This window comes from Pongo abelii, chromosome 20 (genome assembly GCF_028885655.2).
Source record: "Pongo abelii isolate AG06213 chromosome 20, NHGRI_mPonAbe1-v2.0_pri, whole genome shotgun sequence".
NCBI classification, from domain to species: domain Eukaryota; kingdom Metazoa; phylum Chordata; class Mammalia; order Primates; family Hominidae; genus Pongo; species Pongo abelii.
In genome coordinates this window covers 43,661,383-43,685,837 of record NC_072005.2, presented here as the reverse complement: position 1 = coordinate 43,685,837, position 24,455 = coordinate 43,661,383, and the positions used below count along the sequence as shown (strand labels likewise).

The 24,455-nt window shown below is 50.5% G+C and overlaps 1 protein-coding gene across 8 annotated transcripts in view; it reads right to left on the bottom strand.

Annotated features, from left to right (window-relative positions):
* SIPA1L3 (signal induced proliferation associated 1 like 3) overlaps positions 1–24,455 on the bottom strand; it is a 299,853-nt gene that overhangs the window by 121,812 nt on the left and 153,586 nt on the right. For all 8 annotated transcript variants that reach the window (XM_054540313.2, XM_024237020.3, XM_063720074.1 and 5 more), the window contains one exon: positions 3,113–4,950. In XM_054540313.2, coding sequence (XP_054396288.2) covers positions 3,113–4,640 — 1,528 coding nt within the window. In that variant the 5' untranslated portion in view covers positions 4,641–4,950. The remainder of the gene's footprint in view (positions 1–3,112; positions 4,951–24,455) is intronic.

The window sequence follows — 24,455 nt, the reverse complement described above, 5'->3', positions numbered from 1 at the left end:
TAGGTTGAAAAGAATGTGTTCTTTGTTGGTTAGGTATAAAGTTAATACATATACAGTGTAAAAATCAAGTTTTCATTAGGTTATCTAAATCCTCTAAATCCTTATTTTTCAGCTACTAGATTCTGTCAACTTCAGAGAGATAATCTGTGCACTTCTCCCGCTATGGTTGTGAATTTTTCCACTTCTCCCCATAGCGTTTTTGTTTGTTTGTTTTGGTTGAGGGGACAGAGTCTCACTCTGTCGCCCAGGCTGGATTGAGATGGTGCAATCTAGGCTCACTGCAACCTCTGCCTCCCAGCTTCAAGCGATTCTCCTGCCTCAGCCTCCCAAGTAGCTGGGATTACAGGCACCTGCCACCACGCCCAGTTAATTTTTGTATTTTTTAGTGGAGACAGGGTCTCACCATGCTGGCCAGGCTGGTCTTGAACTCCTGACCTCAGGTGATCTGCCCGCCTCGGGCCTCCCAAAGTGCTGGGATTACAGGCGTGAGCCAATGCACTCAGCCAGCCTGATCCATTTTTTAAATCTGTGTACCCCTAAACCAAGTTGCCAGGTATACAAAGGTTCACAACTACCAGGATTTCTTGGCGAACTTTAAGAAACATGAAATGGCCTTTCTAATTCCTCTAAAAGGTGCTTTCAGCCTTTAAATCTATTTCATGTGATACTGACATTGCCTCATTGGCTTTTTCCTTGTAAGCAACTGTCTGGAACTTCTTTTTTTTTTTTTTTTTTGAGATGGAGTCTCGCTTTGTTGCCCAGGCTGGAGCGCAGTGGCTGCAAGCTCCGCCTCCCGGGTTCACGCCATTCTTCTGCCTCAGCCTCCCGAGTAGCTGGGACTACAGGCGCCCACCACCACGCCCAGCTAATTTTTTTTATTTTTAGTAGAGACGGGGTTTCACCGTGTTAGCCAGGATGGTCTCGATCTCCTGACCTTGTTATCCACGCACCTCAGCCTCCCAAAGTGCTGGGATTACAAGGGTGAGCCACCGTGCCGGGCCTGGAACTTCTTTTTTATCCCTTTCTTTTCAATCTCTGTGTCATTTTGTTTGTGCATGTGATATTGATATAATCATCTTCGTCACGCAGTCTGAAGGGTAAAACGTATCACGTGGATCAGCTATGGAACAGATACCCCAAACCGAGGGCTGTCTGACTCCAAGTTGGAGCTCCAGTGTCCTGTGGGATGACTTAACTGACATTTGTTATGTTTGATAAGGAAATTACTTTAAATATTTTTAAAAACTAGTTGCTGTGAGCCGGGCGCGGTCGCTCACGCCTGTAATCCCAACACTTTGGGAGGCCGAGGTGGGTGGATCACCTGAGGTCAGGAGTTCGAGACCAGCCTGGCCAACATGGAGAAACCCTGTCTCTACTAAAACTACAAAAATTAGCTGGGCATGATAGCGAGCGCCTGTAATCCCAGCTACTCAGGAAGCTGAGGCAGGAGAATCGCGTGAACCCAGGAGGCAGAGGCTGCAGTGAGCTGAGATCACGCCACTGCACTCCAGCCTGGGCAAGGCGACAGAGCGAGACTGCCTCAAAAAAAAAAAAAGAAAAAAGAAAAAAAAAAAACAACAAAAAAAACCTAGTTGCTGTGGAGTACTAGCTGCTAGTACTTCTTCTCCTTTTTTCTTTCTTTCTTTCTTTTTTTTTTTTTTAAGAAAAACCCTCTATTCTTGGAAAATAAAAACTTTGTTTAGCTAAAAACCTACGTTTCTCAGCCTCTTTTGCACACAGGTGTGGCCAATAAGTGGAAGTCGCTGGACCGGGCTTCTGAGAAAGCTCTTTAATGCATTTATGCTGGAGGCTGCAATTTTTTGAATTTTTCCATGAGTAAAAATTCAGACCCTGGCAATGTCCTTGAGCAGTAGGCTATAACTCCCACATGCTTAGCATTCCAATAATGAAACACTAGGCATAAAGGCATAAGGGGGTTGACTTGACAAGAGGTCTGCCTTTTTGTCCTTACCCTTTCCTCTTTTTCTCTGCCTGGAAACACAGATGTGATGGCTGGCACTCCAGCAGCCATCTTGGTGTGGGGCAGTGGGGGATCATGCCATGCACTAAGGCTGACGTTCTAGTGATGCTGAAGACTGACCATACCAGCCCTGGGCTGCTGAACTCTGGATTTTTTCACAGGAGAGTCCCTTCTATATTGTTTAAGCCTGTTACTAGCAGTTACAAGCAATTCTGAATTTTTTTTTTTTTTTTTTTGGAGACAGAGTCTCACTCTGTCACCCAGGCTGGAGTGCAGTGGCATGATCTCGGCCCACCGCAACATCTGCCTCCTGGGTTCAAGCGATTCTCCTACCTCAGCCTCCCAAGTAGCTGGGATTACAGCCACACGTCACCACGCCCGACTAATTTTTTTGTATTTTTAGTAGAGATGCGGTTTCACCATGTTGGCCAAGCTGGTCTTGAACTCCTGACCTCAAGTGATCCGCCTGCCTCAGCCTCCCAAAGTGCTGGGATGACAGGCTTGAGCCACCGCGCCTGGCAGTTCCAAGACTTTTGTATTCGCTGCTCTGTTCTGGGAACACTGTCTGCAATTTGCACATGGTGACTTCAGCTTGGTACTCAAACCGCACCTGCCTCGGAGGCCCTCTCTGACCATCCCCCACTGAGATCTGCCCCCACCCTCTGACACTCCATTTCCTTCTTCCCCGCTTTACTCTTTTCCACTGCATTTAGCACCCTATAATCCCTTGTGTATTTTTTGTATTTATCCTGTTCTATTGTTCGCGTTACCCATGAAAACATTAAAAGTGCTAAGAAGACAGAATATTTGTTTTAAGCTGGTTGATACTACCTCCCCAGGCTCTAGAGAGTGCCTGGCACTGAGCTGTCCCCAAGCCCATATGTGCTGAGTAAATGCAGAGCTGTATCCTGTAGCTCAAGGTTTATGGAGTGCGGCTGTGTCAGACACAGGGCTGAGGCCCGGGTGGCTCTGCTCACCGGATCCTCACAGCCCTCCACAAGGGAGGTCTCTGTTCCTGCCACATCCTCAGCGCCAGAGCAGGGCCTGGCACAGAGTGAATGAATGACTAGTGGGGGTCTCGGAGACAAGCCTCGGCCCACCCAACCTTCCCACCCACACGCCATCCGTTACCTTTGCCCACGAAGTAATCCTGGTAGTAGCGGGCGCCCAGGTCCACATGCTCGATGCTGTACTGCCGGGGCCGACTCTGCGTCCGCTGCTGCTCCTTGGGCACTTCCAGCACCGAGATGCTGGCGTTGGTGCGGTAGGCGCTCAGGGCGGGCTCTGCCAGGTGGCCCTCGCCAATGCTCGGGGAGCCCACGGAAGCCCGGGAGAAGCTCACGTTGCGCTCACACTCGCCCCCGATCTCATTGCGGAAGTGCGGGCAGCTGAGCAGCAGGTCGTTGCTGTTGTCATCGCCGAGGTCCTGCTCCAAGTTCTCCTTGCAGTTTAGGTCCTCCGTGCTGGTGAAGGCCGGGTCCAGGCCTCCGAGGCTGTGGGCCCGAGAGGCCGTGAGGGAGGCCATGGCCGAGGCGGCGGAAGCCGCCGAAGCACCCGTGGTGGTGTTCCGCCGCTGCGACACCGACACCCTGTTGGCGGCCGCCTCGTTGAGGTCGAACAGCATGCTCTGCACGTCGAAGTGGGCGAAGCTCTTCTGACACACCCACGGCCTGCTGGCTTCCGGGGGGCTCCGGCCCTCGTCGGCCTCCCCCGGGGAACGCCCAGCCTCCCCCTCGGGTTTGCTGCTCCTTAGCTTCCGAAAGATGGACGAGTCCACCGTGTCCCCGCCGCCGAGGCCCCGCGCAGGTTTCTTCCGGGCCTTCTCCTTCTCCTTTGTGGGCTGCAGCGGCAGGAGGCTGTCCTTGGCGGGCTGCCCGTTGTGGGAGTCCCCCTTGGCTCCGCCGCCGCCCCCCATGAGGTGTGGGCCAGGATCTGCCCGGAAGAGCTCGGTGAGGGCCTGGCAGCCCCGGGCGTCGGGCTGCTCGCTGCGGAACTCGTTCAGGATGTCGAAGAAGCTCTGCTCGGGCATGCCCTGCACGTCGATGGACGAGGTGCTCCCATACTCGCGGAAAAGGGGCAGCGCCCCCGTGTGCCGGGTCCCCCGCGGCTCCCCCGCGTCCTCCGCGTCACACTCGCTGAGGGTGATCTCGCTGCTGCTGCGGTGCCGAAGGGGGAGGAAGGCCCTGCCGGGGGACCGGGGCCACCCGTCCTGGAACTCCACGTCTTTGGACCTTCTCCTGGAGAGTCGGTAGAAGGCTTTGGACCCTGAGGAAGCCGGGGTGCTGGTGGGGGGCTGTCCGTTCTGTATGCTCCTCATGGAATGGGCCATCTTGGTGGCCTTTGTGCTATCTGTGTCCTGGGAGGGGCTTGGGTTGCTGTGCTCTCTCAGGGCCTCCCGCTTGGGCGGCCAGTCGGCCACCCTTGCGCGCACGCCCATCTTGGGCATTAAGGGAGTGGTGGGGCTGGGGCGGGTGCTGGCGGTGGCGGTGGCGGTGGCCGGGCTCTCGCCAAGAGGCTGGGACATGCTGCCATTCTGGGCCCAGAATCCCAAGGGAACGTAGTCCCCTGTGTGTGGCCCAGGGAGGACATCGCCCGCCCTGGCGCCACAGCTGGCTGCCAGGTCCACACCATCGCTGGGGATGGCCCGATAGGTGGTCATAGTCCACGGGCACTGGAGTGCTGCTGGCCCGGTACGCTGTGGTGTCACTCTATGGGGTCCCCCAACCCTCAGCCATTATTAAGGGCTGCCAGGCCCAGGATGAAGGATGCTGGGCCCTGAAACCTGACAGGAAGGTTGTGAGCCTGTGGAGTCCAGTTCTCCACCATCGCTGTGCACAGCTGAGCCAGGACAACCTCAGGAGGCAGGTGCTGTCCTGGGGGCTCCAGACCGAGTGGCTCAGTAGCGCAGAGCAGGCAGTAGCTGTGGTCGACGGCCAGCTGGAGGCCGCAAGGATGTTGTCCTCGCCATGCTGAAATGGGAGAAAAGGAAAATGTGAGCTGCAATGGCCGTGTTACTGCTCCCAGAAAGTGGGACATGTGACTTTTCTTGACAGCCTTACTCATTAAAAAAACCTTATTATGGAAATTTGCAAACATACTCAAAAGCAGAGAGGAGACTGAGTCACCCATCAGCTCCAACAACCACTATTTCCCATTCCCATTTCATCTATTCACCCAGCCTTGTGACCTTCTTTGTTTCTGATAGAATGTTTTAGAGTAAACCCCAGACATCAGGTCTTTTTTTTTTTTTTTTTTTTTTTTTTTTTTTTTTGAGACAGAGTCTCGCTCCGTCACCCACGCTGGAGTGCAGTGGCACGTGCTTGGCTCATTGCAACATCCACCTCGAGGGTTCGAATGATTCTCCTGCCTCAGCCTCCCAAGTAGCTGGAATTCCAGCATGCGCTACCGTGCCCGGCTAATTTTTTGTATTTTTAGTAGAGACGGGGTCGTCATATTGGCCAAACTGGTCTCGAACTCCTGGCCTCAGGCAATCCCCGCCCGCCTCAGCCTCCCAAAGTGCTGGGATTACAGGCATGAGCCACCATACCTGGCCAGACATCAGGTCATTTCACCCATAAATACTTTAGCTTGTATCTCTAGTAGATAAGGTTTTAAAAAAAAATCACTACAATAACATTATCATACTCATCTAAATTAACAAGAATTCTTTAATGTCATGCACTACCCTGCCTGTATTACATTTCCCGTCATTGTCTCACAGGTGTCTTTTGTGAGCTGGTTTGTTCGAAATCATCCTCTGCTTATGCAGGTATTTTCTTAAGTCTCCTCTACAATGGCCACCTTCCTTTATTTTGATGCTCTTTACTTGTTGAAGGAAAGGGGTCACCTGTCCTGTGGATTTCCCCACTTTCAGGATCCCTGTGGTGCCACTTAACATGTTCCTCTGCCCCCTGTATTTCCTGTGAACTGGGCTTCATGCAGAGGCCAGACTATTGTCCATCTGCTCTGTTGTTTGCTCAGCTCAGCTACTCTGCCAGAAAGGAAGTGAAAATGATAGATGAGTCAACATGAGCACCAGTGGAGTTTGGGGAGGAAAGCCGCAGAAGGAATGTCTCTAGAAATCCATGTGGTTACTGCAGACTATGATTGGGAAAATCAGAGCCCATCACTTTTTCACTGAGATCTCCCCAGTGACTACTTACTGCATTAAAACACCATCCAAACTCCTTCCCCTGCTCCACAAGCCTCACAGGATCTGGCTCCGATGTCTCGCCTCATCCCTGACTAAGCTCTGATCATAATGGCCTTCTTTTCTGTTCTGATGCACCAAACCTTATCCAGGATATCTGATATGCTTCCTCAGTCCTTCCTGGGGCTGGTTCCTTCCTGGGGCTGGTTCCTTCCCATGATGTCAGTTCTTCCATGGAGACTTCCAGCTGGGAGCAGTGGCTCACGCCTGTAATCCCAGCACTTTGGGAGGCCAAGGCGGGTGGATCACTTGAGCCCAGCAGCTCAAGACCAGCCTGGCCAACATGGCGAAACCCCACTTCTACTAAAAATATAAAAATTAGCCGGGCATGGTAGCATATGCCTGTAGTCCCAGCTACTCAGGGGGCTGAGGTAAAAGGATCGCTCGAACCCGGGAGGTTGAGATTGCATGAGCCACGATCACGCCACTGCACTCCAGCCTGGGCAACAAAGCGAGATCCTGTCTCAAAAAAAAAAAAAAAAATCCCAAAAAACAAAAACAAAAACAAAAACCTTCCCAAATCACCCTATAGAAACAGAGAAGCCTGGTCTTCTGGAAGCCTTTCTTAATTACCCACTCTACTTTCTTCCAATTTTTCTTAGCAGTTGTTCATTCTGTCTCCTGGCTAGGTCCACCACTCAAATGTTGGCTCCAGAACGGCAGGGATGTCTGTGTTGTTCACTGATGCATCCCCAGTGCCTACAACAGTTGAGACGGAGTCTCGCTCTATTGCCCAGGCTGGAGTACAGTGGCACAATCTCAGCTCACTGCAAGCTCCGCCTCCTGGGTTCACGCCATTCTCCTGCCTCAGCCTCCCGAGTAGCTGGGACTACAGGTGCCTGCCACCACACCTGGCTAATTTTTTTGTATTTTTAGTAGAGACAGGGTTTCACCGTGTTAGCCAGGATGCTCTCGATCTCCTGACCTCGTGATCCGCCTGCCTCGGCCTCCCAAAGTGCTGGGATTACAGGCATGAGCCACCTAGAACATCCAGGACGTTTGTTCAGTATTATACATATGAGTGAACAGATGGCCTCTGCCTCATTGGAGGTGTAAGTACCTCCTGATTTGTAGCCTCCTGGGGAAAGGAGTCTGTGCTTCTGTCCAGCACATTAAACACCCTGTGGGGTCACTTCCCTTTGTCTCCACCTTGAACTTCTAGACGATGAAAATCCTGCTGGAGAGGAAGGGGAAAGTGGGTTGCCGTCTGTGATGGAAGCTGTTGACTGCCCAGCAGCCGTGCCTGTTCCCTCCTGCCAACGGAACTGATTTTGCTCAGGGCAGTAGAGTGCTGCTTTGGGCCACGCACTTGGCTCAAGGTGACCTCTAACTTTTCTTTCCCTGAGAATCTAGAGCTGGATGCAGCTGTTCTTGATCAACGGCTACTAGAGCTTCCTGTGTGAGAAAGTAGCAGGCCTATTCTGCATGTATGTGTCTGTGTGTGTCTGTGTGTGTGTGCGTGTCTCTGTGTCTGTGTGTGTGCATGTCTGTGTGCGTCTCTGTGTGTGTGTGTCTGTGTGTGTGCATGTCTGTGTGTGTGCATGTCTGTGTGTGTGTGCGTGCATGTATGTGCATGTGTAGGGGAGGCTTTTCCTAATTTATGCCCAGAGTTATAGAGCGAACTGGCAGAGATCACAAGGGAAGCTCAAAGCAGATTCAAGGAGCAAATAGCAAGGGGAGCCTGAAGCCTCTGAAAAAGTGAGCACCAGAAGAGGGCAGGTGGGTAGTGGGGAGCAAGGGGGAGCCCCTCTTCCTGGTGCCCCACGAGAACATCAACGATCCTGAAGACGTTGCCGGGAGGCAGCACAGGGATGGGCTAAAGAAGAGAGAGGAAGCTGGAAAACCCACAGGGTCGAGTTGCCTAAGAGAGACAGGAGAGAGGCCAAGAGGAGCCTGCACTGACCTGAATGGCAGGGCATCTTCTGACAACCGAGGCTTGCGGGAGTATGGATGTCAGATCATCTGATTTTCCAAGAGAAATCAGAAATCTAGAGTTGCATGCAACATTTCCCAATTGGAAAAGCAAAAATATTGGCCAGGCGCAGTGGCTCATGCCTATAACCCCAGCACTTTGGGAGGCCGAGGCAGGCAGATCACCCGAGGTCAGGAGTTCAAGAACAGCCTGGCTAACATGGTGAAACCCCGTCTCTACTAAAAATACAGAAGTTAGCTGGGCATGGTGGCGCACACCTGTAGTCCCAGCTACTCGGGAGGCTGAGGCAAGAGAATTGCTTGAACCCAGGAGGTGGAGGTTGCAGTGAGCCGAGATTGCGCCACTGCACTCCAGCCTAGGCGACAGAGTGAGACTCCATCTCAAAAAAAAAAAAAAAAGAAAAAAGAAAAAACAAGAGAGACAACAAACTATCATGCAGAGATGATTGGAAGAATTTTCAAAAAACTAATAGTGCTTGCCTCTGTGTGTCTATCCCCACCACTCCCAGGCCCTTCCTCTGCTCCATTTTTCTCCTTAGCACTTATGAACAGGCTTACTTCTTTTTCTTACTCATTTTTTTATTATTTTTTTTAGAGACACGGTCTTTCTCTGTTGTCAAGGCTGGAGTGCAGTGGTATAATCATAGCTCACTATAGCCTCAAACTCCAGGGCTCAAGTGATCCTCCTGCCTCAGCCTTCTGTGTAGCTAGGACTACAGATGCATGTCACCATGCCCAGCTAATTTTTAAATTTTTGGTAGAGGTGGGGTCTCAGTATGTTGCCCAAGCTGGTCTCAAACTCCTGGGCTCAAGTGATCTTCCCACCTCAGCCTCCCAATGTACTGGGATTACAGGTGTGAGGCACCGTGCCCAGCCTCCTCAATGATTTTCTCACTGGCATCCAGGAACTCATCTGCTGCCTCTGGTCGGCAGAAGCTGCTTCTCCTGCCATCTTGACATTTTTTAAGCCATACTCTTTCTAAAATTATCAAACCATCCTTTGCTGGCATTAAATTCCCCAGCTTGAGATCCTCCTTCTTCCTTTTGCTTTAGGTTGCCATGTAATGACTTCACTTTTTCTCGAAGCAAATTACAATCTATAGGTATGCCTTATAGCAATCCTGTAGCCACACAGAAGCTGCATTTGCAACACGAGATAAAAATATATTTTGTAAACAGTGCAAGGTTTTTGTGCCTGCTGGCATAGATGCAGCGACAGCTTCATGAATTTCCTTTTCATTTTTTACGATGGTCCTCACACTGGATTCATTTATCTGGAAATGGCGGGCAACTGCAGCTGCAGACCTCCATCGATGGCACATATCAAGCAATTGCATATTTTCTTGTAATGTTATGACTTTTCTCTGCTTCTTGGGACAACTTCCAGCATCACTAGTGGCACTTTGTACGGGTCCCCTGAGGTTATTCAGGGCTTACGGTATTGCACTAAACACGATGAAAACTAGGTGAGAACCTCTAGGGATCATTTTTTACTGCGATTTGCAATTTGCTGGAGAGACAAACTGCTCATGCAGAGATGATGAGTGTCACACGGTGTTTCAAACGGATACTCATAACACTTGAGCTCACCGCAGTAGCAACAGGAGGTGGTCGTGAAACTATGACGGTAGTGCAGTGTATGCTGCAGTTAATTTCATGCAGTTATGATTTAATTGTGCATATTTACGTTTGTTTACATTTCTCTTGGCTTGGCAATGTGTTTGTGTGTAAGTTTTGATAAACTTTAACTTTTTAGAATGCATTTGTGTATATTTTATGGTAGCAAATGATAAAATAGACTAATGCACACATATTTTATGTATTCATGACATACCTAACATTTTATTTTTATTCATTTATTTATTTATTTACTTACTTATTATTTATTTATTTTTTTGAGACAGAGTCTTGCTCTGTCGCCCAGGCTGGAGTGCAGTGGTGCAATCTCAGCTCACTGCAAGCTCCGCCTCCTGGGTTCACACCATTCTCCTGCCTCAGCCTCTGGAGTAGCTGGGACTACAGGCGCCTGACACCATGCCCAGCTAATATTTTTTGTATTTTCAGTAGAGACGGGGTTTCACCATGTTAGGATGGTCTCGATCTCCTGAACTTGTGATCCGCCTGCCTCGGCTTCCCAAAGTGCTGGGGTAACAGGCGTGAGCCACCGTGCCTGGCCTCAACATTTTCTTTTTTAAAAAATATTTTTAGGCTATGTGGTTCACCTGCAAGATCTTTTCTTTTCTGTTTCTTTTTCTTTTTCTTTTTCTTTTTTTTTGAGACAGAGTGTTGCTCTGTCACCCAGGCTGGAGTACAGTGGCACAATCTCAGCTCACTGCAATCTCTGCTTCCCAGGATCAAGTGATTCTCCTGCCTCAGCCTCCTGAGTAGCTGGGATTACAGGTGCACACCACCATGCCCGGCCAATTTTTGTATTTTTAGTAGAGACAGGGTTTTACCATGTTGGCAAGGCTGGCTCAAACTCCTGGCCTCAAGTGATCCGCCAGCCTTGGCCTCCCAAAGTGCTGGGATTACAGGCGTGAACTACCACACCCACCCCTGCAAGTTCTTTTCAAATAGTTGCAAATCTCTTTTTTTTTCTGAGATGGAGTATCACTCTGTTGCCCAGGCTGGAGTGCAGTGGCGCCATCTCAGCCCACTGCAACCTCTGCCTGCCGGGTTCAAGCGATTCTCCTGCCTCAGCCTCCTGAGTAGCTGGGATTACAGGCATGTGCCACCACGCCCAGCTAATTTTGCATCTTTTGTAGAGACGGGGTTTCTCCATGTTGGGCAGGCTGGTCTTGAACTCCCAACCTCAGGTGATCTGCCCGCCTCGGCCTCCCAAAGTGCTAGGATTACAGGCGTGAGCCACCGTGCCCAGTAAATAGTTGCAAATTTCTAAACAATTTTCCAATATATTTATTGAAAAAAATTCATGTATACATAGATCCACGCAGTTCCAACCCATGTTGTTCAAGGGTAAAATGCACTTCCTAAGAACATTAACAATGAAAACCTCAATGAAGCCGGGCACAGGGTCTCATGCCTGTAATACCCACACTTTGGGAGGCTGAGGCGGGAGGACTGTTTGCGCCCAGGAGTTTGACACCAGCCTGGGCATTACAGTGAAACCCCATCTCTACAAAAAATTTTAAAACTTAGCCAGGCGTGGTGGCATATGCCTGTAGTTCCAGCTATTTGGGAGGCCCAGGCTGCAGTGAGCTGTGATTGTGCCACTGCACTCCAGCCCAAGTGATAGAGCAAGACTCTATCTCAAAAAACAAACAACAACAACAACAACAAAACACCACATACACACACACAATGAGGGTACACAAAATAAGTATGTGTGGGTCACACTTCGGCAGGGGTTGCTGGTTTGCCAGAGAAAAGTACAATTACTTTATCTGTGGTGTTTATTGTCTCCACTCTAAACTGTCAGTTACAGAATGGCAAGACTGTTTGCTTGAGAGCCTGAACCCCGCCCCACACTCCGCTGTGCAGGGCACCAGATCCCAGGTCAAGCTGGGATGATGGCCCGCCTGAGGGTGCTGCCTGTCCTCTGCAGCCCAGCCTGTGTTGTGGCTCTGCCTTCAGAGTGCGGAGTGCAGAGGGAGGATTAGTCCTTTGAGGCCACACTTAGGCTGGTTGGGAAAACCAGTGGCCCAGATGCGACCCTGACTTGCTTATGCAAGCACCTCCCAACAGATGGGCTTTGCTGATGGCATTTGTTTCCAGCTCAGTCAGAAACCCTCAATCCATTCTGCTCCCTTCTGTGCACACACACAATGTTCTTGCAGGCCTTGGTCTCTCTGCACAAATCTCTTCTCCTAGCAGCTGCAGCCGAGTCTTCTTGTGACATTCAGAGGCTGAGTGGCACCCGCAGCCTCTGGGACTCGGAGGGTGCACACTGGTCTCTTTCCAGCTGTCTTCTACTGAGCTCCTCCTTCCTAAAAGCACCTGGACCTTCCCGATGGGGAACCCCCGTGATGAGAGAAGCACAGCACAGGCAGGAACCAGACTGCCTCCTGGGCTCAATCCTGGTGTGCCATGGACGGGTTATGGAAATAGTGACTCGGTTTTGATCTGTAAAACAGGTATAATACCACCTGCTCTTACTACAGTTCTGTTGTGTATCTTTGGCAGGAGTGCTTCCCCTTTCCCTCCAATTACAGAAGCACAGTTGGAGTGGGCGCAGGACGTGGGCTTGGTCGGCCCAGGGTTCTCTCCTAGGACTCCGTGCGAGGTTTCTAAGAGCATGTGAGGCTGGAAAGTGTCCTTGCAGGGGTAGGGACAGTGGACCTGGCTTCTCCTGTGCAGTGACTTTTGCTGGGGACCCCTGGTTTCTTCCCTCCAGGGCTTCCTTGGCTCCTCCCTGTTTTCTAAGAATGCTCCTCTGGCCTCCTGTTCATTCTGTACATCCTCAATGAATTGTGATTTGGCCACAGAGTGCCAAGCGTGGCTTCTGCTGCTGGCATCAGAGGACCCTGAGTGACACACGGTGCTGTGTGAAGGAGGGCAGCTGGGGAACTGTATATGGGGAAAACTAGGGCAGCCTGGGAGACAGCAGCAAAATGAGGAGTGAGTGGCAGTGGGAGAGAGTCAGTTGGGATGCGTTTGGCTGCAAGTAACAGAAGACTAGCCAACGGTGGTTTGCACAGTGAAGACATTTAGTCATCTCATGTCACCAGGAGGCCAGATATGGCGGCTCCAGGCCTGGTGGGAAAGCTGGATGGCGATGTGAAGCACATCCCCCCATTCCCTCTGTCTCCCTCATGTGCTGGCTTGCTGCATCACGGTCACAAGCTGGTGGCCACAGCCACACTTCCCACTAAAGGGGAAAGATAGGGATGGTGAGGGCACCAGTCTGACCCTAATCAGGAAGGAGAATCTTTCCCAGAACATTCCCCTTGCTGCAATCCTTTCTTTTATGTCCCACCGGCTAGAATGTGGATACACGGCCACTCCGTTTGCAAGGGAAGCTGGGAGAGCCAAAATCTGTAGCCATCCTGACTGCCTCTGGGCCAGTGGGGACTTATCAGGGTCTGTTAGAAGAGCAGGCAACCAATGGTGTATCTGTGGGTGTGAACGCTCCCAGACTGCCCCTGTGACAAGCAGGCAAGCACCACACGGCCTTGGTGTCTTGGCTCCAAAAGGCCCAACTCTGTGAGAGCTGCAATGTCTGCCAGAAGCTCACAGCACACAGCATAGGGAAACACAAGAGCCCTGCAATGTGGACAGTTGTGGTTTACTTTCCCTGTCGCCAGGACTCCTTTTTCCAACAGTCCAGACTTCCCTTTGGGAGCCTCCCCTCTCCAGTGGCCACCCAATGGGCTAGAGGTGGGGCTCCTTCCCCAGCTCTGAAGCAACCCATGTGGCCTGATCAGAACCAGTGAGACCGTGATGTCTTTACCAGGAGTGCTGGAGCTGAAGGCTGCGCTTTTCCCTTTAACCCTAAGTCTGAGAAGATGTGAGGGATGGAGTCGCTGCAGCTGTCTCGTAACCATGGGAGAAGAACTATCTGTGAAGGGGACTGGGAGTTAGAATCTGGGACTGTAGTCATCATTTGAGTCTCTGCATCAAGTTGGACACAAAGTCAGCCCTATTCCATTTCCCACCACTGGACATTATATTTATAAAACAAAACAACAATGAAAACATACACAAAAGCCAGTATCTACAACAGCAACTACCATGAATAGAATCCTTCTATGGCCCAGGTCCTTTCCTGAGCACTTCACGCCTGTCACTTGTTATGTGTTAACCCTTTCAACAACCCCATGAGGTGGGTATCATTATTACCTCCATTCTACAGATGAGGAAAGTGAGGAGCAGACAGAGGAAGTAATGTGCCCAAAGCCACATGGCTATGAGTTGACACAGTGGGGACTCAACCCCAGCCCCTTCATACCTCAAGTCAGACAGTCCTGAGTTCAAGCACCAGCCTTCCCTGCAATCACAGGCAGCGTCTGGACCTCTGCAATTCTCATTTAAATGTGTGCCGCCAATGCGGAAAGCATCTCCAGCTCCCACTGCTCTTCTGAGTTCCAAACTCACCTACCCACCTGATTACTTGACATCACCACTTACACATCTCACTGCATTGCAACTGAACATTCCCAACCTGAACTCTTGATTGCTCCCCATCCACAAAATGTGTTCCTTCTTGGGACAGGCGGGATGAGGTAAGCTATGCTGCAGTAACAAATGACCCCAGATGCTCAGGGGCTTTCACAACTGAGGCTTGGTTCTTGCTCACACTGCCTGTCCACCACAGGCTGGCTGAGAGCCCTGCTCATGCCAACTTCACTCCCAGCAGACAAAGCAGCCCTTACCTGGGACCCTGCTGATCGCAAAGGAGGGAGACAGGGTTGAACCACGCACTCCAGCCTGGTAGCACAGTGAGACCCTGTCTCTAAAAAAATTCTTTTCTAAATAAATATCTGATCGGGCACGGTGGCTCATGCCTGTAATCCCAGCACTTTGGGAGGCTGAGGTGGGCGAATCACCTGAGGTCAGAAGTTTGAGATCAGCCTGGCCAATATGGTAAAACCCCGTGTCCACTAAAAATATGAAAAAATTAGCTAGGCATGGTGGTGCATGCCTGTAGTCCCAGCTACTTGGGAGGCTGAGGCAACAGAATCGCTTGAACCTGGGAGGTGGAGGTGGCAGTGAGCTGAGATCACGCCACTGTACTCCAGCCTGGGCAATAAAGTGAGACTCTGTCACTAGACAGATAGGTAGGCAGCTAGGTAGGTAGGTAGGCAGGCAGATAGATTAGATAGATAGATTAGATAGATTAGATAGACAGATAGATAGATAGATAGATAGATAGATAGATAGATAGATAGATGGATAGATAAAATAGCATAACTATTGAATGACTGGATGGATGACAACCTCACTCAGGACCAGGGAGCACTGGCTCAGTCGGGATCTGTGACCCAAGGCAAACAGGGCCTGCTTGGTGCCCGAGTGTGTCCTTCCCTGGGAAGCAGCACAGCCAAGAAGCTGAAAGCAATGCTTGGAGATAGCATGTAGGGGGGGGATGGGCTGTCCTTTCACAGGCCTTTGATTAGAGGTGGAGGGACCCCCTGGGTATTCAGGGCTGCCCTGACGTGCTCCAAGCATCTCCCTCTCATGGAAACATGATCCAGTCACGGCCATAGAGGCTCAGTGGGGCTCAAGCACTCCGGAGGGCTCAGGGATGTGGCATCAAGTCCGAGGGTTCCTCTCTAAGGCCCAGGTGGAATAAGGACTCCTCCAGGCATGCATCCAGTGACTCAGCAGTTTCTGGGCACATACAAGTCATTTATTTATCCAGGAAGAACTAGTTAGTCCTTAAAATGCATCCATTCATCCATTCACTCACACAACAAACACCTACCATGTTCTTATAAATCCCTCAAAAAAGTTCTTCCAGCCAACAAAGCCCTAAAAACATATTCATTTATTCACCATTTCCCAGTCATGTATAACTCATTCATTCATTCTACAAACACCAAACACTCGAAATCCATTCATTTACTCAATCTATTTCTACTACACGCCACTGCTGTGGGTGCTAAAGAAAATCTCTGAGCAGGACAGACTGTGCCCCTGCTCTCATGAATGGACCTCCAGTAGAGAAGCGCCAGAGAAATAAGATAGAATTTCCAAAGGTGGCCAGCATTGTAAAGGTCATAAAATGTCTGGGCGCAGTGGTTCATGTGTGTTATCACAGCACTATGGGAGGCTGAGGTGGAAGGATCGCTTGAGCCCAGGAGGTCAAGGCTGCAAGTGAGCTGTGATCACGCCACTGCACTCCAGCCTGAGTGACAGAGCAAGACCCTGTCTCAAAAATGAATAGATAGATAGACAGATAGATAGATAGATAGATAAATAGATAGATAGATAGGACTGAAGATCACTCTAGTTGGGAGGGGGTCAGGAAGACTCCTTGAAGGGTGGTGTCTAAACCAGGATCTGCAAGAAGAGAGGGTACCTGCCGTGGATGAGCAGGGAAGCTGGAAACAGCCAGTATCCAAGGCCAGATGGGGATGCTCGGGGGACTGGTTCTCCCTGCCGGCATACAATAGAGGTACCAGAGAAGCTTTATAAAAATATAGGTGTCTGGGCCAGGCATGGTAGCTCGTGCCTGTAATCCCAGCACTTTGGGAGGCCAAGGCAGGCGGATCACTTGAGGTCAGGAGTTCAAGACTAGCCTGGCCAACATGGTAAAACCCCATCTCTACTAAAAATACAAAAAAAAAAAAAAAAAAAAAAAAAAAATTAACCAGGTATAGTGGCACGTGCCTGTAGTCCCAGCTACTTGGGAGGCTGAGGCAGGAGAATCGCTTGAACCCAGGAGGTGGAGGTTGCAGTAAGCCGAGATCACACCACTGCACTCCAGCCTGGGAGACAGAGCAAGACTCTGTCTCATAAAAATAAAAAATAAAAAAATATATATAGGTATCTGTCCACACCCTACTCCCAGAGATTCTGAATCAGCTGGTTGGGGTGGGGCGCAGGCCTGAGTGCCTCTTAAAAGCTCGGCAGCTGATTCTACTATGCAGTCTTAGGTGAGGACAGAAGGAACAGAGAGAGCAGAGAGAAGAGGGTCTGCCTCCGAGCTCGGAGAGGCTGTACATCCAAGTGGGCAGGCGGGTGATGGGAGCCAGGACATGAGCTACAGCAGGCCCAGCAGGGAGGCTGGAGCGCAGGTGTGGTTGGGGAGGACCAACTGTCAACAGGGGTGGACACTGCTGAAAGAGTCACGTATGGTGGCAGTTATAGGTATGAAGGGCACTGGTGACCTTTGCAGGAGTTATCTCAGGGGTTCACTGATTCAGAGCGCCTTGTCCTCGCCTCCCTCCCATTGTACCCCCATGCTGTCTGTTCCCTCTACAGGCCAGGCAGAATTCCCTCTTTCCTCCCTCTGCTGAGCTCCCGGGGATGTACATGCACCCTTGATATGGGACTTAGCCCACTGGATTTTTAAGCCTCTGAGTATCTTTTGTCTTCCCTAGACTGTGAACAGATGCATGTCTGGGGTGGACTGGGATCTAACATATTTGTTCTCACATGTGGGCGGGGCAGTGGAGAGGGATAATACGGTGATGACGGTATTAAACATAAGGTCAACACTGATGAGCTCTCCTGATGCGCCAGATTCAGGGCTACACACTGGCGTGTATTAACTGGTGTGTTATAACAACTCTATCAAGTAGGGGCTTCTTTTCCTTTTTAAATAAATTTCTCTTCTCTTTTTTGAGACAGGGTCTTTGCCACCCAGGCTGGAGTGTGGTGGTACAATTATAGCTCACTGCAGCCCTTAAATTCCTGGGCACAAGCAATCCTCCCATCTCAGCCTCTTCAGTAGCTGGGACTACAGCTGTGTGCCACCACACCTGGCTAATTTTTTACTTAAAAATGTGTTTTTGTAGAGATGAGGTCTCACAAAACCTCAAACTCCTGGCCTCAAGTGATCCTCCTGTCTTGGCCTCCCAAAATGCTGGGGTTACAGGTGCAAACCACCATGCCCTGCCAAGTAGGGACTTCCATCATTACCATCTTACAGATGAGGCAACGGTTACAAGGGGCAGGTGGGATTCAAACCTCAACAGTCTGCCTGCTACCCCTTTGCCCTGTGCTCCAAATCAGATGAAATCGTTCAAATGAGTGTGCCATGGGAATACCGAATATGTGAATAATGCCGAGTGTCTTTAAAATCCATTCATAAGGACAAAATTCCAGCAAGTCAGCAACAGCTCAGCAGATTGCACGTTAAGAATCTGACTTTTTGGCTGGGCGTGGTGGCTCACGCCTGTAATCCCAGCACTTTGGGAGGCTGAGGCGGGCAGATCACGAGGTCACAAGATCGAGACCATCCTGGCTAACACGGTGAAACCCCGTCTCTAATAAAAAATACAAAGAAAAAAATTAGCCAGGCGTGGTGGCGGGTGCCTGTAGTCCCAGCTACGCAGGAGGCTGAGGCAGGAGAATGGCATGAACTCAGGAGGCGGAGCTTGCAGTGAGCCGAGATAGCACCACTGCACTCCAGCCTGGGCAAAAGAGCGAGAATCTGTCTCAAAAAAAAAAAAGAATCTGATTTTTCCCCTCTATGTCTTCCCCCACCTTACTGGGAGTTTGAGCATACATGGGACCGCTACAGAGCTCCCTCAGGAAATAAGATGGATGAAAATCTCAGAAATCTCATTAGCTAGTGCCATGGCAGAGACTCTGCTCCATTGGCTGGAAGAGCAACAAGTGGCGTCTCAGCCATGGCCGTGAAAGCCAGCACTTCCACATTTAACATCAAAGAGCCCAGAGGACTCGTGTTTCTTTCTGTCTTTCTTTTCTTTTCTTTTTTTTTTTTTTTTTTTTGTCAGACTGAGTCTTGCTCTGTCGCCCAGGCTGGAGTGCAGTGGCATGATCTCGGCTCACTGCAACCTCCACCTCCAGGGTTCAAGCAATTCTCCTGCCTCAGCCTCCAGAGTAGCTGGGATTACAGGCGCCGACCACCACGCCCAGCTAATTTTTGTATTTTTAGTAGAGATGGGTTTTGCCATGTTTGCCAGGCTGGCCTTGAACTCCTGACCTCAGGTGATCCGCCCGCCTCGGCCTCCCAAAGTGCTGAGATTACAAGCTTGAGCCACCGCGCCCGGCTGAGGATTGGTGTTTCTAAAACAAATCTCCTCCAGCATCCAGAAGGAGCCCAAATTCCTACCCAGGGACCAAGGGCAGTCCCCACAGGAGAGAGGGAGGCCACATCCAGCTGTTACATTCAAATTGGCAAGGCTCCCACACAGGTCAGGGTTCCTGCATGACCTGTTCTGCTTTTAAGGGTGTTAAATCAGTAGAGTTTTCTCCCCTTAGGGGAACAGAAAGAATAAGTTAGAACTGTGCATCAAAATTTTAAGTTACTCTGTCGCCTGGGCTGGAGTGCAGTGGTGTGATTATGGCTCACTGCATCCTCGACCTCCTGGGCTCAAGTGATCCTCCCGCCTCAGCCTCCCGAGTAACTGGGACTATAGGTGTGTGCCAGCACACCTAATTTTTGTTTTTATTTTGTAGAGACAGGGTCTTGCTACATTGCCCAGGCTGGTCTTGAACTCCTGGGCTTAAGCGATCCTCTCATCTTGGCCTCCCAAACTGCTGGGATTACAGGTGTGAGCCACCACGCCCATTCTGCTTTTAAGGGTGTTAAATCAGTATAGTTTTTCCCGACTGGGGGAAGAGAGTTGGAATTATGCATCAACATTTTAGGTGTGCATTCTATTTATTTTATTATTTTTATTTTTACTTTTTTGAGACGGAGTCTTGCTCTGTCACCCAGGCTGGAGTGCAGTGGCATGATCTCGGCTCACTGCAACCTCTGCCTCCCGGATCAAGTGATTCTCCTGCCTCAGCCTCTTGAGTAGCTGGGATCACAGGCATGTGTCACCATACCCAGCTAATTATCATATTTTCAGTAGAGACGGGGGTTTCACCACATTGGCCAGGCTGGTCTCGAACTCCTGACCTCAAGTGATCCACCCATCTTTGCCTCCCAAAGTACTGGGATTACAGGCGTGAGCCACCACAGCTGGCCTCATTCTATTTATTTTAATCCAGCAATTCCACTTCCAGAAATCTGTCTCTCTGATAATTACATCAGTCTACATCAAGAAGGTACACAATGGTTTGACTGTTTTACATTGCTTTTAGTGCAGTAACTCATCACGCCTGTAATCTCAGCACTTTGGGAGGCCAAGGCGGGTGGATCACCTGAGGTCAGAAGTTCGAGACCAGCCTGGCCAACAGGGTGAAATCCCATCTCCACTAAAAATACAAAAAAAATTAGCTAGGCATGGTGGCAGGCACCTGTAATCCCAGCTACTTGGGAGGCTGAGACAGGAGGAACTACTTGAACCCGGGAGGTGGAGGTTGTAGTGAGCCGAGATCACACCATTGCACTCCAGCCTGGGCAACAAGAGCGAAACTCCATCTTTAAAAAAAAAAAAAAAAAAAAAGTCAGCATGTGAGGGAAAACATGAGCAGAGTGAGAGTCACCCCTTGCAAGGCCCTTACCTTCTAGAAGTCAGAATGGGGAGAGACTTCCAAGCCGCACAGTTAGAGCTCTCTACTTGAGGGCCCATGGAGTCTGAACAATTTGCATTTTTCCAAAGGCAGAGTCCCCCGTGGCCTGATGACAGGCTCCCACCCAGTGCCAATGAGGGAAGGACAGTGCACCCCACCTTGTGTTCACATATTCCCCAGTGAAATAGAGGCTGTAATCACCCCAAATGCTTAAACTGAAATGTCTAATTTTAATTTTGTTACCTGGTATAACTGAGCTTTATTTATAGGTTAAATGTTCATATGATTACACGCTTGCGTAGAGAAATGAAATTTAAAAAAAAAATAAATGGGTGAATACCTTCACAGCTGCCTCTCTCACTTATCACCAGATGCTGGAGGTCTTCCCTGGTGTGGTGGCTGTAGCAGAGTGGACAGAAGCAAAGTCTATCTTGGTTCAATTCTCAGCTCCATCACTTAACTAGCTAGACCTTGGGCAGGCAACCTAGTCTCTCTATGCCTCAGTTTTCCCATCTGTAAAATGGAGATAATAATACGGCTTAACTCTTAGGAAAGATGTGGGTTAATAAATGCCATGGCTTAGAATATCCCTGGCCTGCAGTGATAAATGAGTATTGGCTATTATCATTTCTTCTTCTTTTTTTTTTGAGACAGAGTCTGGCTCTGTTTCCCAGGCTGGAGTGCAGCAGCATGATCTTGGCTCACTGCAACCTCTGCCTCCCGGGTTCAAGCAATTCTCCTGCCTCAGCCTCCCAAGTAGCTGGGATTACAAGCACCCACACCACCACACCTGGCTAATTTTTGTATTTTTAGTAGATATGGGGTTTTGCCATGTTGGCCAGGCTGGTCTCGAACTCCTGACCTCAGGTGATCTGCCCGCCTCGGCCTCCCAAATTGCTAGGATTACAGGCGTGAGCCACTGTGCCTGGCCTTCATTTTTTCTTATAATACTTTTTTAAAAAATCTCGAGCAAACCAAATATGACCTGGCAAGGAATCCTCGTTCCTCTGGGCTCAGGGGCCAGACAGCCCAGGGTGGATCACCTTGAACAAAGGCTCCTTTCTGGCAGCCCCAGTGCCAGGGCCACGGGGAGGCGCTCCTCTGAGTCTCTGTGGGGTTGGCTGGGTTAAGGGAAGCTGTCGTGAACTCTCCTGAAGCACATGTGGATGGAGCAGCTTGTTCCAATTCTGGGCACAGTCCTATTCGCTCTAATGAGCCTTTGAAATGCAGAACTGGAATGGGATGCTTCTTGGAGTAGGGGCGCAAATGCCAGGCCCACCCAGGATCTACAGCCATGTTTGTGGAGTGGGGATGATGTGATGCAGTCAGGCGAGGGGCCTGAAAGGGCGGGTGAGAGGCCTCTGTTGTTGGTGTGGCCCCTTCTGGGTACTTAATTGGGGGCATCATCAGGGCTCCAGGCTGCCCTGCAGGGATCTCCCCGGCTCCAGCCAGGCTCATGATCAAGCCGCAGGCCCTGGCGTGGCTGTGCTGCTTCTTTTAGTGTTATTATTTTTTTTTTCTCAGTGAACAGCTGCTGCCCTAAACGTGCTGAGTGTCCCCACTATCATCATGGGGGGAACACTGGGGCCCCACAGGGGCTGCTATGACCCAGCCTCTGGGTCTGCTCCCATGGGCCACTGCCCGGGCTAGACTGATGGTTAAATATTTAGTATGCCCCCCCTCCTCCAGGGCTCACTCCTGTGGCCAGGCCAAGCCTCCTTTAGAAGACAGTGTCTTGTCAGCATGCAGCCTGACCTGCAAACTAATCCCAGCTAACTGCTACTGAAACCTGCTAAGATCACATCTGTTGGGCCTGGAGATTAAATCAATATTTGACAATCTTGATTAAATAGAGCCAGGGAATCCTCGTAAAAGAACATCTGTTAAAGTCCCATTCTTTCCATCCTGCTGCTGGGGGCCAGGCCGAGGGTGGCTCCGGCTCTGCTTGTCCTAACCTGAGGATGGCTCCAGGCTGAGGGGATGGGGGCGGCAGTGGGGCCCACCCGGAACGCCATGGCCAGGAAGGCTCCCTGCTGTGGGAGGGCTGGCGGGGATGGGAGCAGGGGTGCTGGTGCTGGACACACACACAGCTGGGCCTTGTTATCCAGGTTGGGGTGGGGGGTGGAGGGGAAACCCAGCTGCTGGCAGTAATCATCCATCATCCTAACTGGCCCCTGACCCAGGGCTGTCGGGGAGCCAGGCCCTGTGCAGAGCACATGACACCATAACACAAACTGCTGCACTGAAGCTTCTAATCACCCGCTACTGTCACCCTCGCTTCACAGTGGGGTCCAGAGAGGGCCACAAAGAGAAGGGGAGGAGGAGCCGGGATCTGAACCTGGGATTGGCTGACTCGAGTCTGCCCTCGTGACAACTCATGGGGCCACCCCATTTGAGAGCATCTGTTGTCAAAAATGAGAGCAGGCCGTAATCCCAGCACTTTGGGAGGCCACAGCGGGCGGATCACCTGAGGTCAGGAGTTCAAGACCAGCCTGACCAACATGGTGAAACTCTGTCTCTACTAAAAATACAAAAATTAGCCAGGCGTGGTGATGCACACCTGTAATCCTAGCTACTCGGGAGGCTGAGGCAGAAGAACTGCTTGAGCCCGTGAGGTAGCAGTTAAAGTGAGCTGAGATCACGCCACTGCACTACAGCCTGGGCAACAGAGTGAGACTCTTTCTCAAAAAATAATAATAATAATAATAATAATAATGATAATAAAATGAGAGCAAAAACTGGCATTTACAGACCCATGAGCCCATGTGGGCATCCTGCCCTGTGGTCAAGCTCCCTAAGCTGCACATAGCAATGGCAGCCCCCACTCAGGACTGGCCTCAAACCTGGCTCCACTGAGCCCACACAACATCCTGAGGAGGAAGGCCCTACTGTTCTCCCCACTTTACACAAGGGAACAGGGAGGCTCAGAGCAGCACGTTCCTGTTGAAGAGCACCCAGTGAGGGAAAGCAGAAGAGGGACTTGAACCCAGGCAGGTCAAATCTATGGCCATTAAAACGACTGTCATCTCTAAAGACTGGGGATAGAGCCATGAACACCGGGGGCACTTAAATGCCTGCGCTCCACTCCTGGGTGACTTAAGGCAGAAATTAGGCTCATGCTTTGGTGCCAGATTGCCTAGGATCAAATTCTGGCCCTAATACGTACCAGAGAGGGTAAGTGCCACCTCGTGAGACTGCTGGTAGATCCAGCAAGATGATCCCCATAGGGCACTCCCATACTAAGGGGCACATGGCAAGCACGCGATACATCCTTTCAACAGCACCTGCACTCACAGTGCACTCATCGGGGTGAGGGGTGGGGAGCAGCAATCCAACACCCAAATGCCAGCAAGCCACCGTTCACTGGTCTATCTCCAGCACCCAAAACAGGGCCATCATCAGGGTGAATCTTCCACTAGTATTTTCTGAATCCATGAAAAAAAAACCAAAAAAACAAAACTCAAAAATCCAAAACCAACCAGATAACCAATTAGCCAGCCAACTAGATAACCAACTGACCAGTTAACCAATCAATTACCCAAACAGCCAACCAGCTAGTTAACCAGCCAACAGGTCTCATGTCTCAGGGGCCTGTTCCCATCTCTCTTCATCTCCACCCCATCTCTGTCCCATGTTTCTTGTCCCTGCTCCATCTCTCTGCACTCCTGTCCCCCACCCCTCTGCATCCCTGTACCTGTCTCTCCACGGCCCTGTCCTTGTCTATCTCTCACTCTGTTTCTCTCTGTATCTCTTGCACACGTGCGCACACAGATGGCCAGGGCTCTGCACATGTCTGGCCTCTGAGTCACAACCCCATGTCAACTCACCACTAAGGATGTGTCCCAGGCAGCTTCTGCCTGGCCCCTCTGGTCACCTCCTCCCAGATTCCAAGTTCCCAACATCTGCAGGGAGGGAGGGAAGCTAAGGAATTGGCCAAGATTATTATAGAAAAAAAAAGAAAGAAAAAGAAAGGCTGGGCACGGTGGCTCACACCTGTAATCCCAGCATGCTGGGAGGTCGAGGCAGGCGGATGACTTGAGGCCAGGAATTCAAGAACAGCCTAGGCAACATAGCGAGACTCCATCTCTAAAAAGAAAAAAAAAATCAGGAGGCAGATACCAAACCATCTGCTAAATAAAAGAGTCACTGGCATGTGCAGCATTGTCCTGGCCCTTGAGTTCCCTGTATTCCAAGCAGGGTCTGTGTGGCCCATTCTTACCCCACCCTGAAGTGCAATATTACAAGGGATTTGGTTACTTTAATCAGAGAACAAAC